General features: G+C 41.8%; 1 protein-coding gene across 2 annotated transcripts in view; it reads left to right on the top strand.

Moving 5' to 3' along the window:
- rps6kc1 (ribosomal protein S6 kinase B1) overlaps nt 1-18,632 on the top strand; it is a 169,113-nt gene that overhangs the window by 45,362 nt on the left and 105,119 nt on the right. For both annotated transcript variants that reach the window (XM_043695845.2, XM_043695846.2), the window contains 2 exons: nt 2,921-3,014; nt 9,726-9,785. In XM_043695845.2, the coding sequence (XP_043551780.2) occupies nt 2,921-3,014; nt 9,726-9,785 (154 nt within the window). The remainder of the gene's footprint in view (nt 1-2,920; nt 3,015-9,725; nt 9,786-18,632) is intronic.

Below are 18,632 nucleotides of genomic sequence, written 5' to 3'. Positions count from 1 at the left end.
GCAGGAGCTGGGAAATGTGGATTGGACACAGTATTTGAAGGCAAGTCCACATTTGATGTGTGGGAGGCTTTCAAAGATAGGCATGTCCCTTTGAAAACAAGGGATAGGAAAGACCAGATTCGTGAACCATGGATGACAGGAGAAATTGTGTGACTAGCCAAGAGGCAAAGGGAAGGCGTACATAAGGTCCAGGCAGCTAAGAGCAGAATGAGCCTTGGAGGAATCTTGGGAGAGGGAGAGTAGGACCAATCTTAAACGAGGAATCAAGCGGGCTAAAAGGGATCATGAAATAAGTTTAGTGAGCAGAATTAAGGAGAATCCCAAAGTATTTTATTCTTATATAAGAAACAAGAGGGTAACTAGAGAAAGGGTTGGTCCACTAAAGTGTAAGGAAGGAAGGTTGTGTGTCGAACCTGAGAAAATGGGTGAGATTCTCAGTGATTACTTTGCATCAGTGTTCACTGAGGAGAGGGACATGATGAATGTTGAGATGAGAGAGAGACGTTTGTTTACTTTCGATCACATTAACATAAGGAGGGAAGAAGTGTTGGGTAGGCTAGAGGTTATTAAGGTGGACAAATCCCCAGGACCGGATGGGATCTATCCCAGGTTACTGAGGAAGGCAAAAGAGGAAATATCTGGGGCCCTGACAGATATCTTTGTGGCGTCCTTAAATACAGGTGAAGTGCTGGAGGACCAGAGAGTTGTTCATGTTGTCCCCCTGTACAAGAAGGGCAGTAGGGATATTCCGGGTAACTACAGACCAGTGAGCCTGACGTCGGTGGTGGGGAAGTTGCTGGAGAAGGTACTGAGGAATAAAATCTTTGGAGAAGAATGGGGTTATCAGTGATAGGCAATATGGTTTTGTGTGGGGGAGATAGTGTCTTACCAACTTAATAGAGTTCTTTTGAGGAAGTGACCAAGTTGATAGTTGAAGGAAGGGCTGTTGATGTCATATACATGGACTTTAGTAAGGCGTTTGATAAGGTTCCCCATGTTAAACTAATGGAGAAAGTGAGGTCACATAGTGTGCAAGGTGTTCTAGCTGGGTGGATAAAGAACTGGTTGAGCAACAGTAGTAGTTGAAGGGGGTTTCTTGAAATGGAGAAAGGCAACAGTGGTGTTCCACAGGGATCACTGCTGAGGCCACTGTTGTTTGTGATATACATAAATGATCTGGAAGAAGGCACTGTTGGTCTGATCAGTAAATTTGCAGACAACACAAAGATTGGTGGAGTGGCAGAAACCATAGGGGACTGTCAAAGATAGACTGGAGAGTTGGGCGGAGAAGTGGCAGATGGCATTCAATCCAGGCAAATGTGAGGTGATTTTGGGAAGTCCAATTCTAGAGCGAACTGTACTGTAAATGGAAGAGCCTTGGGAAAAGTTGATGAACAGAGAGCTCTGGGAGTTCTGGTCCATTGTACCCTGAAGGTGGCTGCACAGGTGGATGGAGTGGTCAAGAAGGCATATGGGATGCTTGCCTTTATCGGACGGAGTATAAGAGCTGGCATGTCATGTTAAAATTGTACAAGATATTGGTTCGGCTGCATTTAGAATACTGTGTACACTTCTGGTTGCCACATTACCAAAAGGATGTGGATGCTTTGGAGAGGGTGCAGAGAAGGTTTACGAGGATGTTGCCTGGTATGGAAGGTGCTAGCTATGAGGAGAGGTTGAGTAAGTTAGGATTGTTTCCATTAGAAAAAAGGAGATTGAGGGGGTCCTGATGAGATCTACAAAATCATGAAGAGTAGAGACAGGGTGGATTGAGATAAGCTTTTTCCCAGGGTGAAGAATTCAATAATGAGAGGTCACACTTTCAAGGTGAGAGGTGGACAGTCTAAGGGGAATATATGCAGAAAGTACTTTATGCAGAGAGTGGTAGGTGCCTGGAATGCGTTGCCAGCAGAGGTAGTAGAGGCAGGCACGGTAGATTCATTTAAAGAGCGTCTGGACAGATGCATGAGTAGGTGGAGAGCAGAGGGATACAGATGCTTAAGAATGGGGCGATGGGTTTAGACAGTGGATTTGGATTGGCTCAGGCTTGGAGACCCTGTTCCTGGGCTATAAACTTTTTGTTCTTCATCTCTCTCCCTCCCTCTGTGTATGTCTGTCAGTCTCTTCCCCCTCCGTGTGTGTGTGTGTGTGTGTGTGTGTGTGTGTGTGTGTGTGTGTGTGTGTGTGTGTGTGTGTGTGTGTGTGTGTGTGTGTGTATCTGTCTCAGTCTTTCCTCTGTGTCTGTCTGTCAGACTACCTGCCTCTGTCTGTCACAGTCTCTTTCCCTTGTCTGTCAGCCTCCCTCCATCCCTCTGACTGTCTGTCTGTTTGTCAATCTGTCTCCCTCTGTGTGCCTGTCTGTCAGTCTCCCTCCCTCTCTGGGTTCGTCTGTCTGGCTACCAGGCTCTCTCCCTCCCTCTGGGTCTCTGTCAGTCTCCCTCCCTCCCTCTGTGTCTGTCTGTCTTACTGTCTGTGTCCCTCCCTCCCTCCCCTCAATGTGTCTGTCTGTCGGTCTCCCAGTCTCCCTCCTTCTGCCTCTCTATCAGTGTCCCTCCCTCCCTCTCTTCATCCAGTCCCTCGATTGTGTCTGTCTGTCAGTCTCGAGAGAGAGTGACCGACCGACCGACCAACCGACCGACTTCGTTGTCTATGATGTTAGTAATAGTAACATCACTGAGAATTTATTATACGGAAGAGGACTGTCTCCAATTAATCCTATACAAGTTTTTTTTTCATTTTCAACCATCAAAAGACTCATTACATTCCAACCTTCCTCCCCTCAGCCATTATAGAAGAGCTCTGATGGAGATCCTCACCTCTTCACATGCCAAGATCCATAATCACTTCCCAGTTAATCTAAAAGATGTTTTGTGGGAAAATGTTTTGTTTGCCACATTATGTTTTGAAATGTATTTTTCAGGATGGTGAAGTTCATGATGGATCAGATCTTATTGGGCCAGTGGATCCCTCTTCAGAGTGCCTGATTGATGGTCTATCAGATGGGAGTAATGAAGGTATTGATCATCCAATAGTTAAGACAATGCATGAAAGTTTAAAAAGTAGAATTCTTGCTATTGACACCGTTTTATATATATTTTTTTAAAATGATGCCTGAAATTGTAACTCACTATCTTTTCTCTTCACTACTTTTAAAGACTCACTCGAGCACCTGAACTGTTTCTGTTTGTGAGCAGCCTGTGACACTTCCTTTAATGATCACTGGTTAGACTGCTGCACTCTCAGTGCCACTGGATGCCATGGGTATAGTAAAAGTCATGGCGTTTTAATCACTATCACCGAAATGCTCTCCTGAGAGATCTGACACCTGACCTGGTTCGTTGCCAAATACTAAATCCAAAATGGGCTCCCTCCAGTTGGCCGATCTACATATTGAGTCAGGAATCCTTTGGACACATCTGACAAAATCTGCTCCATCCAAACTATTTGCACTGAGGAGGTTCCAATCAATATTAGGGAACTTGAAGTCACCCATGACAACAACCCTATTACTTCTGTACCTTTCCACAATCTGCCTCCCAGTCTGCTCCTCCATGTCTTTGTTGCTATTAGGGTGTCTGTAGAAAATTCCCGATAAAATGACTGCTCCTTTTATCGTTTCTGACTTCCACCCATACTGACTGAGTAGACATACCCCTCTCGATGACCCCCCCTTTCTGCAGCTGTGATATTATCCCTGATTAGCAATGCCACTCCCTCACCTTTTACCTGCTTCCCTATTCCTTTTGAAACATCTTAACCCTGGAACGTCCAACAAACATTCCTGCTCCTGTAATGGCCACAACATTGTAGCTCCAAGTACTGATCCATGCTGTAAGTTGATCACCCTTATTCCTGACACCTCTTGTATTAAAATAGACACACTTTAACCCCTCACACTGAGTGTAACTTTGCCCTATCAACTGTCTATTCTTCCTAACAGACTCTCTGCATGCTGTATCTGCCTGTTTACCAGCCACCCCATTCTCTGATCCATTGCTCCGGTTTCCATTCCCTTGCCAAACTAGTTTAAACCCTCCCGAAAAGCTCTAGCAAACCTCCTGCCCAGGATATTGGTACTCTTCCAGTTCAGGTGCAACCCATCCTCCTCGTACAGGTCCCACCTTCCCCAGAAGGGATCCCAATGATCCACGTATCTGAAGCCCTCCCTCCTACGATGGTAAAAATTCATCCTGGATTTTTACCTTGGACTGTAATTTCAAACTTGCACTAATTGGGATTTTTAATGGACACGAAACATTGCAGATGGCAGAAGTCTGAAATAGAAACAATATATTTTGCCACAACACTAGGATGGCTATTAGCAGAGTGATAAATATAAGCATAATGAACTATCCCTTGTTGTCTGTCTTCAACTGCCCTGAGTAAGCTGAATGGCCTTTTCTCTTTTCCGAATTTCTATATTCTGTGCCTACAACCATCCTACTTCCCCTTTGTTGATGAATCAGCATTCTTCTGTTGAATTCAACTTGAAAAAGGAAGGCAGTGTGACAGAGCACACTCTGGGTCGGGGATTTCACTGTCTATCACCGTCTCTCATTACTGATTTGAGTTGGTCAAGTCCTCCAGGATCGAGTTGATAGACAGACTGGCTTGCAATAGGTGGTGAAGGAACTGACCAGAGGAAAAAAATTTACTTGGCCCAATTCTCTCCAATGTGCCTGTCTTAAAAATCGCAATTAGTGCAAGTTTGAAATTTCAGCCCAAGGTAAAATCCAGGATTAATTTTAACCATTGCTCAGTATTTTCCAAATTGGCCATGGGGATCACATGATGTGATTTTCACTTGGGCCTCAAGGTGGCCGGTGTTTCCAACAGAAACAACTCGCAGCTGAAAGATTAAGCAGTTCGGCTCCCATAGCAGTTACAGACCCTTTGTGCAGTGTCCATAATTGGAGGGCAGGTGATGATGCACTCCATCCAGTGGCACTGAGAGTGCAGCAGTCTAACCAGTGATCATTAAAGGAAGTGTCACAGGCTGCTGACAAACAGAAACATTTCAGATGCTAAAGTGAGTCTTTTAAAGTAGTGAAAAGAAAGAGAGTGAGTTACAAATCTGCCCATATGGACAATATTGATAAGAATGTCTGTTGTGCAATCACTGTGGGGGCAAAAGTCCCATCTTCACTTTGAATGTGTTTCTCTCCCCTCTTGTGTGTGCGGCACTAATATTGTGCTAAAAGAAACTGATTTCAAACAGATCTAGCAACTTGATACTAGTCATCCATAAGGTGCTGAGAGCCATCAGCAATGGCAGTGCTGTATTTAAACAATCTGCAACTCATGGCCTGGCATGTTCCTTACTCTAGCATTACCAGTAAACAAGGTGATCAACCTGTTATAATGGAGAGTGCAGGAGGGCCAGCCAGGAGCAGTGCCAGGCAAACCTAAACAAATGAGGGGTCAACCTGTTAAAGCTGCAGCACATGAAGACTGGCAGCAACCTGCAGTAGACAGGGTTAATCCATTAAATCCCTTGAAAGAATGGGTGGCACAGTGGCTCAGTGGCTAGCACTGCTGTCTCACAGTACCAGGGACCCAGGTTCGATTCCAACCTCTGGCGACTGTCTGTGTGGAGTTTGCACATTCTCCCCGTGTCTGCGTGGGTTTCCTCTGGATGCTCCAGTTTCCTCCCATAATCCAAAGCTATGCAGGTTAGGTGATTTGGTCTTGCTAAATTGTTTAAAGTGTTCAGGGATGCGTAGGTTAGGTGCATTAGTAAGGGGTAAATGTAGAATAGTAGGATATTGGTCTGGATGGGTTACTCTTTGGAGGGTCGGTGTGGACTTGTTGGGCTGAAGGGCCTGTTTCCACACTAGGGATTCTATTCTATTCTATTCTATTTTAAAGAACAAAACTACTTCTTCATGTTTTGCTGTACAAAAATGTACATCTCTTGAGAATTTTTGTCATTTGACAGCTGGATGGACAGACATCGGACTTTACTGCCCTCATGTGGAAAGGAGAGAAATTTGTTGCAGCATCAACTTGATGTGGAACTTGTTTATTCCTCCTGGTGTAAATTTCAATAACCAAAGCAATGGCTTAGGCTACCTCAGAATATTTTACATCCGCCAATGGATTAGCAACAAAAAAACTGGCTCCGCACAAACAAAACCTCAAATGAAATTACTTAGCTGTTCTTATCCTGTTGCAAATTATTCTTAAAAAGCAAAGTTGAACTTTATGCCCCACCTTTTCTCACTAACACTAATCTTGAAGAGCCTGGTAAATAATTTTCCACCATTTCTCTATTCTTGTTTTGAAATGGAGAGAATGAAGTTATTTCTTTTCAGTTCTTTTGGGCTGTGACACCACTAAGTGGGCCTAATGTTTCCGTCTGTGATCTGCCTGAATAGGGAGCGCTTGACCCGAACAGCTTTGCTTTTTGTAATTTTATCGTAAAGATTTTATGCCTTCTCACAAAATTGTCTTGTACAATTTCTTACCCCTGTCTCTTACCTCTGTCCCAGAATTTGTTGGAAATTTTCTGGTTTTTCTGTTCTTTACTGTCAAGCGATCATCCTACTGTTATTACTTTGCTTTTTTAAACTGTTATTTTAACTTGAATTGTGCATTCCTGGAAGAGTTCTAGCTTTCTGTATAATCCCTAATGTAAATATATTTATTTAATTGTGGATCTTGTTGCCTACATTTTGTGCCTCTGGAAACCTACTCTTGAACACTTCTCAGTAAATAATGTTCATTTACTTGGACATTTTCCAAGTTTTTGGTGCTTAGAGTCATTCACTTTTCAAGAAGTTACTATCCTGACACTTCCCACTAAGTCTTTTTTTGGTGGTTGGAAAAAGTCCTCTTGTTTAGATTTATCAGAATCTTTTTTTCCTTTGATTTGATAATATCCCATAGGTTTGTTTTCTTTCCTGCTTTGTATTTGTAGCGATGGTTTTCTCAACTTACCATTTTAACCATATCCATTCCCTTTTTTGATGGGTTCACTTTATCGTTACCTAAATCTTGAGTGTACACGTCCTGCTACTGGAGCCCTCCAGTGGTCTCACTGCAATGGTCAAAGCATTACAATTGACTCCTCAATGCCATTAATCCCAGTGTGAATTTTAGGTTATTTTATGTTCTTGTGGAGACCTGAAGTTCCCCTAAAGAACTGATGATTGTTCTACTGTTTGGGATCAGTGAATACAGTTTGTAAAATAATTATTTGTGGTATTGCCTACCTGACTTTTTAAGGTTCACTTTAGATGGTTTTCCCTAGGCTGTCAGTAATTCCAGTAAAGTATGGACATGACTGCTCACCTCGCTAAGTGACTTGTAACAATGGAGCAGATAGTCTGATGGGCAGGTTCTCACTGCAGCACTGTAGAGTGTATTTGTTTATCAGAACCATATGGGAAATGGAAAGCTGTGATGGGCCATTGCCTGCATCTAGAATGCTCTGAGAAAACCCCTTAAACTATGAGAAATACGAAAGGTTGTGACTAATTTAAGTTTATTAGTTACCCAGGAAAATTTAGAGGATTAAAACCAAACTCTTAATTTTTATGTAACTATTAAAGTGAACTCATAACTAACACCCTTGACCCAACATTGACCCCTTGATCTCCCGAAGCACTCCTCCACTTAGCTGGCACCTTATCACCTCCCTGCTGGCATCCTATCCCTTCTCATTCACTGGTATTCTATCCATCTGTCACCCAGCTCCCTCACTTTCCTTGCACACTTACTAATCCTCATTCAATGTCAGAGCACCTATGGGAACCTTTTAACTTTTGAAATATGACAGAAGGTGACATTAAAAAAGGGGTGTGATTCAACTGCAACACTACTTCTGCACTGAGTGGATATCTCCATGGTTTCCCCACATTTGGACAAGCCAGACTTGGAATCCCTTGGAGGGAAAACTCAGTGGTGTGCGATATTTCAGATTGGATCCATCGTACCCAGTATGTTTTGTAACGCTGATTGATCTAGCAAATTCTTCACCAATTTCCTGTTTTTTCCAGAAGCCGGTTGTTCTTTCTTTGTATTTGCACACATCTCATAATTCATCGTGGATACTGACCAAGGTCAACTGACTTCATATTTGTTACATATAATCAGGTTGTGGTTAACACTTACTCCACTTATTTAACAAAGCAACTGTATTCAACATCTCCCTCTACGAAAGCCATGGGATAATGATCAGAAATGGCGTTGTGAGCCGATTACTTCCCTGCCTCAGACCTGTCACTGCAGCTGTGACTGGTCAATAGCGCAAGGTTTAATGAAACAAATGAACTTTGTGGCATGAGATTAATCGAAATGATGCTTTTGTCAGCGGTTCTCCTCTCATCCAGCTCAGTGCTTTCTCCTAGATACCGGTAAGCTGTGGCTTCCTTGACAATAGGCATGATGATCTGTGCAACTAACACAGAAATATTGAAACCAGTCAATTTAAAGTCAGTTTTCCACTCTTGCTTCAAGCTGCTTTGCATACAAAGATTTTCAGACTAACATCTGTTGATTTTCTCTCTCCTTTGCCACCCTACCCAGGTTTGTAATGTTGGGTACAGTCTTGTCTGTAAATGAATGCAAGCAGATCTTGAGCATTTAAGAGCTATGTGTAACTTCATGTTCTGTTTAATATCTTCCTCTTCTTGACTTCATTGCGTGACCCACACCACCACAGTCTCCACATGGGGAAGGCGAAGAGGCAGGTCCTGAATTCACCCTATCAGGGATGCGGGTTTGCTGATCCACATCATTCATCCAGTCTGGCCATCCCAGAAATCCGAATTGATGTGACAACATTCGCCTGTATATGCATAATGCGGTCCAGAGTTACGAGTATTAATGGCCCCAATTTCTTGCCATTGCATGGCTAATCAGGAGTTTTTCCAGCGCTTGTTGCCTGCTTTTGGTGAATGTAGGAAGGGTTCTCATTGGCATTCACCTTGTTAGGCTGTGCTATGAATACACACCTCCTTTGGTCATCTGAGTGAGAGAGAATGAAGAACATCCAGCTCAGCTGTTACCTTCAATACTACAAGACTTCCTTCCGTTTACTATGTGGACACCCGTTTCATGAAAATAACTTGTTTGTCTGTCCAGTCCCAAGAGAGATTTTAACACAGTCAGTGAACTAATGTAGATCTTATTTTTAAACTGCTCCTGTGATGTATTGCTGATACTTGTTCAGATTGGGCCACATCACTTGCTCAAAGTGAGGATTTAACATCCCAATTGGTTTGTGAAAGGGAGAAACTACAGGAAAGAAAGAATAACAATATGGCTCTAATACCAGACATCACTAATCATCTCCAGTTTATTTTTACACAATGCACATTTGCTTCTTAGCTGTTTGGAGGGGCAGAGGTTTAGGTTGGACAGCAAGATATATCGTAGTGGTGACAGTAAATCATCACTGTAGTAGGATGATGGTGTACTAAACTCTTGAATTGAATGGTGGGTGGGATTTTGGAATGATGTTTTCGATCTGTTTGTCTTACTTGGGAAAGTCTTACATGGTAATGATGTTAATTGGTTGAAGAGAAGCCGGTGCTGCCAGCAGTAATACAGAGTGTGCGTTAAAAGACTCCTCTTTTCAGAAAAGGGGAGAAAGGAAATGAGAAAAAAATTGAAAAATTGTGAAATGTGTATTTTACAATTGTCTTTAAAAACGTATGAAATATCACGATCAGTAAGATTTGTGTGCTAGAACACTGGCTTTTCTTTTCTGCTCTTTTTAGCTCGAAGAGATTTGAGTAACATTGATGATGCCACTATCAGTAGTCAATCAGAATGTGGAGGTAAGATGCCAGACAGATATTATTTTCTTTTGTCTATAAGCTACCGATCAGCAGTTATTCTTTTAGGTCTGATATGACTCTTTTTTTTTTAATGGAAGTCCAGTTCCAAAGAAATGTCATTATTGGAGTTAAAATGTTTCCAGTTTCTCTCTCCACGGATTCCGACAGTCCTGCTGCGTCTCACCAGTATGTTTTGTTCTTATTTCCGAACTCCAGCACTCGCAGTATTTTGCTTTAATTTATGTTTATCCTTTCACTGATGTCAGAGTACGATGACACATCAATTGTGACCTCTCGCAGACACTGTTACATTTCAGGCAGAATAACATGTTATAGATTGTGGCATAATGTTCTTACTCTTCTAAAACGCTGTACCTGCTCATGTTAATGAGCAATTCCACGGGAGATCTGCTGGACTTGTTTTTAAAAAAAGGAACTTGAAGAAATAGTTTCCCCAGATTTCTAATTGAGGATGCAGTAATACTTGAGTCAATGAGCTGAAGGTAATCATTAGTAATCATGTATAATCAGCTGATCCTGTTTTGATTCACAGTCACCTCTTAGCTGGCCACCACCTAGGTGCAGTAATGTCAGGGTGTGTGTGTTTGTGTGATTTGGATCACATGAGGTACTTTGCTTTCTTAACTTTTTATACTGAAAGCAATAGAGAGCTGTTTTCCTTGCCATACCCTTTTTAATGATTATAAAACTTCTTTTCAAAGTTAAAAGGCTGCTGGACATCTCTCGAAAAGTTGATTTAATTCTGTATGGAGTTCAACTGTAGCCAGTCTGAGCTTTGAGTGTGAGGACAAATGCTTTTAGCGTGACCTGTGTTCGGTGCCAAAGCGAGATCTACTTTATCTGGGTAAATAACAAACTCCGAAAAGCAAATCCAGCTGCAGATGCAGACAATGGTGAATGTTGGGAAGGGAGGGATGGAGATAAAAAGTAGGTGCAGTTGTCAGGTATGGGTAAAGAGAACATGGATCTGCTGTTCTGAGAGCAAAGCCAACAAGACACATCTGGTTCTGCGGATTGTTGTGAGGGGAGTTGATGGGAGAAGAGTGTGGTGGTTATAATCAAAATGGAGGTCACAGGTCATGCTTTGAATTGGTTAAGCTGAATGCAAGCTAGAGCAACAACACCTTGTATTCTACTAAGGCACCTTACAACCTGAGGGAGAAGATGTTGAGTTTAACCATCAGTAGCCACTTTTTTTCTTTTGCTTTTGGCACCCTAACCTTCCTTCACAATATGTTCCACTACCCCCTCTGGTCTTTAACATAAAACCCACCATTCTCCAGCTGCTTTTTGCTCTGTGAGGCTATTGTACTGGACTTGAATCATTAAATTTGCTTCACCCTCTGCTGATGCTGCCAGACCAAATAGGTTTCTGCAGCATTCCCTCATTTTATTTCCGATTTCCGACATCGGCAGTATTTTGCGCTTTTATTGTAGGTGAGGGAAAAAAAAATTAGAGGAAAATACATGTTACTGAGAGGGAATCCTACATGAAACTTCAATTTACTAAGAAACCACTTACAAAACTAATAATCACTTGTGTCATGGAAAGAAAGAACTTTAACTGATATGATACCAGCTTTACAAATTAAAGAAGATTTAATTTAACTTCTGTGTAAGTGGGGAAAAAAAGTTGAATCAACATTGCATGAGCAAAACAGGACTTAGACTTGTAATCCTACATTCTCATTATATTGCACTTGCTTCTGTATGCTGTACGTTTGCTTGCTGAGCTGGAAGGTTTGTTTTCAGACGTTTCATCACCATACTAGGTAATATCACCAATGAGCCTCTGGTGAAGCACTGGTGGTATGTCCTCCTTTCTATTTGTGTTTCGGTTTCTTTGGGTGGATGATGTCATTTCCGGTTCTTTCTCAGAGGATGGTGGATAGGGTCCAAATTGATGTATTTGTTGATGGCATTCCAACCAGAACTCCATGCTTCAAGGAATTCTTGTGCATGTCTCTGTTTGGCTTAGCCTAGGATGGATGTGTTGTCCCAGTCAAAGTGGTATCCTTCCTGGTCTGTATGTAAGGATACTAGTGATAGTGGGTCATGTCCTTTTGTGGCTCGTTGATGTTCATGTATCCTGGTGGCTAATTTTCTGTCTGTTTGTCTGATGTAGTGTTTGTTACAGTCCTTGCCAGGTATTTTGTAAATGACGTAGGGTATTTTAAGTTCATTAGTTACTGTTGGTAGGTTTGTGGGCTACCATGATGCTTAAAAGGCCTGAGTAGTCTGGAAGTCATTCCAGAGATGTCTTTGATGTATGGTAAAGTAGCTAGGGTTTCTGGGCGCATTGTGGCTACTTGTTTGGGTTTGTTGCTGAGGAATCGGCAACTGTGTTTATTGGGTACCGTTCTTTTTGAATATGCTGTATAGGTATTTCTCTTCTACTCTTCGTACTTCCTCTGTCCTGCAGTGTGTGGTGGCTCGTTGAAATAATGTTCTAATGGAGCTTTGTTTGTGGGTGGAGGGATGATTGCTTCTGTAGTCCTGTATTTGGTCCATATGTGTTGTTTTCCTGTAGACGCTGGTTTGAAGTTCCCCACTGAGTGTTCGTTCTACTGTGACATCTAGGAATGGCAGTTTGTTGTTCTCCTCCTGTTTTGTGAATTTTATGCCAGTAAGGGTATTATTGATGGTGTTGTAGGTTTCCTCTGATTTGTTTCGTTTGGTGATGACAAAAGTGTTACCACATAGCGGACCCAAAGTTTGACTTCTGGACTACTCAGACCTCTTAACATCATGGTAGCCCACAAACCTACCAGCACACTTAAACAGCAGCTAATGAACTTAAAATACCCTGTGCTTAAAAATGTGTTGCTGGAAAAGCGCAGCAGGTCAGGCAGCATCAAAGGAGAAGGAGAATCGACGTTTTGGGCATAAGCCCTTCTTCAGGAATGAGGAGGGTGTACCAAGCAGGCTAAGATAAAAGGTAGAGAGGAGGGACTTGGGGAGGGAGTGGTCTTTCCGGAACGCTGATAGGGGTGGGGAGGGAAATATATCCTTGGTGGTGGAGTCCGTTTGGAGGTGGCGGAAATGACGAAGGATGATCCGATGTATCTGGAGGTTGGTGGGGTGGTAGGTGAGGACTAGTGGGGTCCTTCGTCATTTCCGCCACCTCCAAACGGACCCCATCACCAAGGATATATTTCCCTCCCCACCCCTATCAGCATTCCGGAAAGACCACTCCCTCGTCAGGTCCACACCCCCCACCAAACCAACCTCCACTCCCGGCACCTTCCCCTGCAACCGCAAAAAATGCAAAACTTGCGCCCACACCTCCCCCCTCACTTCCCTCCAAGGCCCCAAGGGATCCTTCAATATCCGTCGGAAATTCACCTGCACCTCCACACATATCATTTACTGCATCCGCTGCACCCGATGTGGCCTCCTATACATTGGAGAGACAGGCCGCCTACTTGCGGAACGTTTCAGAGAACACCTCTGGGACACCCGCACCAACGAACCCAACCACCCCGTGGCTGAACACTTTAACTCCCCCTCCCATTCCGCCAAGGACATGCAGGTCCTTGACCACCTCTATTGCCAGACCATGGCAACACGACGCGTGGAGGAAGAGCGACTCATCTTCCGCCTAGAAACCCTCCAGCCACAGGGGATGAATGCGGATTTCTCCAGCTTCCTCATCCCCCCCCCCCCCACCTTTTCTCAGTCCCAGCCCTCAGACTCAGCACCGCCTTCTTGACCTGCAATTTTCTTCCCGACCTCTCCGCCCCCACCCCCTCTCCGACCTATCACCCTCACCTCAACCTCCTTCCTATTGCATTCCCAACGCCCCTTCCCCAAATCCCTCCTCCCTACCTTTTATCTTCGCCTGCTTGGCACACCCTCCTCATTCCTGAAGAAGGGCTTATGCCCGAAACATCGAATCTCCTTCTCCTTTGATGCTGCCTGACCTGCTGCGCTTTTCCAGCAACACATTTTTAAGCTCTGATCTACAGCATCTGCAGTCCTCACTTTCTCCTAGTTAAAATACCCTGTACAAACAACAAGCAAATTTACAAATTGAATTTACAAAATACCTTGCAAGGACTGTAACAAACTCTATATCAGATAAACAGACAGAAAATTAGCCATCAGGATACATGAGCATCAACTAGCTTACAAAAAGACATGACCCACTATCACTAGTATCCTTAATACAGACAAAAAAGGACATCACTTTGACTGGGACAACACAACCATCCAAGAACAAGCCAAACAAACGTTCACATGAATTCCTTGAAGCATGGCATTCTAACCGGAACTCTATCAGTAAACACATCGACTTGGACCCCATCTACCATCCTCGGAGAAAAAGAACCGGAAATGACATCACCCACGCAAAGAAACCTAAACACATAAATAGAAAGCAGGACATATCACCAGCACATCAACGAAGGCTCACGAAATGTCTGACAACAAACCTTCTAGCTCAGTGAGCAAACTTACATCCAGAACCTCAATCTGAGCTACAAATCTTTTCAAATATCGCTAGTTCCTGTATTAAATCATTAAGTGGTACTCACAGCTAGCCACAATGTAACTAAAGGACTAAACTCTCTTTTTCGGCTTGTCGACACTTGCATGCATTTTATTTTAAAATCCAAGGTTAAGATATATAAATATAGTTTCAATTTATCTCTCTAACTGAGAGAATGACAGCATGAATTTGATCCTGTTAAAAGCAGAAGGTATTGTGCAATGAAAAGGTAAATTGGGTTTGTCTTGAGGTGACATGGAAAATTACTACAAAAGGACATATATGTAGTATGTGTGTACTTGTCTAACTGGTGGTGTGTAAATCCTGCTTTTCCTATTATCCTGAAGCATAGAATATAACATTAGAATGTTCATCACTTCCTAAAAGTCTTTTTGATAGATTTGTGTTGACATCTGTAACATAAATCTAAATCATTGTAATAGTTATTTATATTTTATTGCTGTCCTTTCTGCTAATTTGGACTAATCTGGTGATCACTAGCTGGTTAATGACATTATTACATAATTGACATGATAATGATTAAAACTTAGTTACACACATCTTGATTGCACTACTGAAATATGAAACAGTGATGAACCGAAACCCTAATTATTGTGCATTTAACAAGTAAACTGTCCATCACAACCATTCACCCTGTGAATGTTAATGGTGCTCAGTTGCTTCTCCAAGTCATCAGTTTTGTTATATGAGCATCATAAAGAGCCATCTGGAATTCCTAAATGCAATTTGGTTAAAGATAGGGCAGGGTAGAAAAATGAAGTATTTCCTGAAAGGACAAGCTGTGTTTCAGTTCTTTTTCCCCCAATATTATGAACCTGTAATTGATTTTTTTTTAATCCAAAGCTTGTTTATTTTAACTGTTATGTTGCTGAACTGTTGGAAGAACAATTTGGAGAGATTTAAGTCTCTCTCAGTGATTGAATGTGTTCTGTACATATTACAATAGTCCTGTTTAATTTTTTGATGTATTTCAAGAGAGACTGCAATCGGCTACCACTGATACGTTGTTTATATTTGTTCCTACTAACTTGTGGATTACTTTTAATAGACTTGTCGGTAAGCGTAAACAAAGCCTACTCTGAATTTTCTATTCCAGCAAGTAATCTAAAGTAATCTAAAAACAGCATTTTAAATTAGATGCTAAAGTGTTGGTAAAGTAAAATAAGCATTGGATACATTGGAGAGATGGTGAAATAAGAACAGCAGTATAAAAGGCTTTGGAGAGGTTTTATTTTAAGAAATGTTGTATGGTGGGACAAGTGCAATAATTAATTGGGTTTAGAGAGAGAGTTGCAATGAGCTGAACTGTCATGAGTGAGGGAGGCAATAATTGGAGGACTGACTGATTGTCTGGAGGAATTGTGTGACTTGGAAGGTTAAGACCTTAGAGGGATTTCTAAATGAAGGTAAAGATTTCATTGCGCTGGGGCCAGGGAGCCAACTGGAGGACCGGAGCATGAGCAATGACTAGAATTGATTTGAAAAATCCAGAAAGATTTGCTTTGATATGCCCAGTGAAATTCTCAAAGGACTTTACAACCAATGAAGTAGTTTTGAAGTTAGTCATCTGATGTAACACAGGAAACAATGATTTTTGTCTTCATAGTGCTTAATGGGAAGAGGGTGTTGTCTCAGTCGGTACTTAGATATTGGAAAGTCTGACAACATCGAAACCGTTGATCAAACATATCCAAATGGGACTAGAATAATTGTGAAAACAGGGTGGCATGGACAAGTTGGGCCGAAGGGCCTGTTTCCATTTTGTAAACGACTAAACCTCTAAATTCAGGAATTGTGTGCAGATACTGGTGAGGTAGAGATGGATTTCATCAGTGGATGAAAATAAGAACAAGCCTCATTCTACAGATAATGTTTCTGAGGAGCCGTATATAAACAAGGAAAAGGAGAGCACCGAATCCTTGGGATATTTACAAGGTGATCATAAAATTTAGAAGATGCAGCTATTTCTGTATATCTGGGACAAGTAAAAAGGGAAACAAGAAAGACTTGCATTCATAGATCACTCCTCATGACCTTCAGATGTCTGGAAGCACTTCATAGTCAATGAACTACTTCTGAAATGGAGTCACTGTTCAACTAACAAACATGGAAATTAATTTTGGACACAAAATTCTCAGTGATGTGACAGTGTCCACAAGTCAGATACTCTATTCTTTTATGACACTGATTGTGGGATTAAATATTGGCCAGGGAACTATGGATAATTCCCCTGCTCATGTTTAAAATAATGCTCTACCTGCAGGCAGAAGAGACTTTGTTTGTTTGTATAGCATTTCAGTCTTGCATTGGAGTGTCACCATTATTTGTCAAGACAGACTTTGAGACTGGTTTGAGCTACAGTTAACAGTGGAACTGAATGCCAGTCAATGCCCAGGTTAATGGAATGGATAGTCAGTGTAATGCTGCAGAGAACTTGAGGAAAATAACAATGTGCAGTCATAATCACAAAGAGGTTGTTATTGATGACTTTGAGAAATGCGGTTTTTAGGTCTGAATTGTATGCAGGGAATGGTGAAGGCCATACTATCCACCCTTCCCACTGAGGAATAAATGTTAGGAAACTGTAGCATTAACAGGCAGCCCACTGGATAAAGAAAGCCCTGTAGTCTTCTGAGTTGGAAAGGAATTGGGTTCCGGGAGTTGGAAAGGTGGGGTGGGGGTTGCTTTGCATGTTTTGATGGCACATAGTACCTGCCCATGCCAAACTCAAAGAAATTAAGTGTTCCAAATGCTGAAGGTATCCATTTAACATGACCTTCAGCTGAATTCAGTGGAATTCTATTGCCTGAGCAAGCCAGAAAGATTGCTTTTTTTTTTGAGATGAGTGTGCATTAGGATCAGGGACAAGGTATTTTAAGACAAAATAATTAGTTGTGGTTTCAGGAATCATTTGTAGAACTGAAAGGCCATTCTCGCAGCTCACATATTTGGAATGGCAATTACTTTAAAGTCACCTTGTTCAGCCCTCTTCTCTGCTAATGACTGAGTGATGTGTGCACCTGGCTTTTCCAGATGTGTCAAAACGGTTTGTAATTCAGGAAACATCAGTGTTTATTTATCTTAACCAGTGCAATAAGTACAGCAGCACCAAATTAATTGTGCATCTCTTCGAATGAATGTACATCCAGCTGTAACTCTTAGCCGTTCTTCCTGCCCTGCTTGCCAGAATGTTTCAGCAGCTCTGTAAGTCATCATGCTCTCAACATAAAGTAAATTAAAAAGAGCTGCTGTTTGCTGCTAAATGGCAGAGTGTTTTGCTGCTCTCTATTGCATCAATGTGCTTGAGAATACTGTGCAAGCATCTTCTAATGGCATCTTCTCTATATCCTATTAATGAGCATATGGAGCAGAAGACCTTGACTCATAATTACAGTCCATCTAATTGAGAGAGCAGCATGTTTCCATATTGATGGACTGGGTATGATTTGATTAACTGATGACCAATTAGTCTGCATAAATTTGAGCTGAGCTTAAATCATTTTTTGACCGTCCTTAATTAACTGTAGTTAAATGTAGTTCAATTTTGAGGTGCTTTTTTATTTTAATGCTTCCTTGTTTTTCTGCAGTAATTTTCTGCCGCTTCTCCTTCCTCCCCATTCATTGTCCTCTGAAGTGTGGTTGGAACCAATTTTCTTGTGCCTTTGTAACTGGTGTTTGGAGATGTTTGAGGGAAGCTTAGGTTAACTTTGCTCCCAATTCTTTGCATCGCAAAGAGAAAGGATTTTGCTTTCTGTAGGCTGCTTCTTCATCGTCAATCATCAGAAAATAGGATCCAGGGAACTTTGAAAGAAATAGATTTATGCTGACAAAAGAATGTATTCAAACCAAATTGCCTCCCTCAACCATATTAGTAGAAAAGTAAATTCAGAGTACCACAGAGGCTCCGAACTAACCATTTTATAATTTTTCTAGATTATGTTCGAATGATACAGCAACAAGATGGTCATTTGGCCTATTGTAATTGTATCGGTTTTGCAAAGGTTACCTGTTAATCTAGTGCTTTGTACAATTTTGATTTCTCTGCAATTCCTCCTATTCATGTGTGTATTCAGTTTTCTTTTAAAAGATATATTGAATCTGCTTCCAGCAACATTTCAATAGTCCAGAACATAATTAATTGATTACTGTACTGTGAAATTCAACCTGACACTGGTCTGTCTTGGACTCCACAATTTTCATTTATTTAAGATTTGCCCAGTTTATCATTAAACCATATTACTCAGCAAGACTATCTTCTTAGTAACTGAGCTCTGCAGAGGTGGTAGTAGTAATGGTGTTTCAGTTGACCTCTGCAT

This window comes from Chiloscyllium plagiosum, unplaced genomic scaffold, assembly GCF_037043375.1.
Source record: "Chiloscyllium plagiosum isolate Xiang-an unplaced genomic scaffold, Cpla_swu_hap1 HiC_scaffold_10, whole genome shotgun sequence".
Taxonomy (NCBI): domain Eukaryota; kingdom Metazoa; phylum Chordata; class Chondrichthyes; order Orectolobiformes; family Hemiscylliidae; genus Chiloscyllium; species Chiloscyllium plagiosum.
Note: the sequence above shows the minus strand (reverse complement) of the source record. Positions and strands in the feature narration are given on the sequence as shown.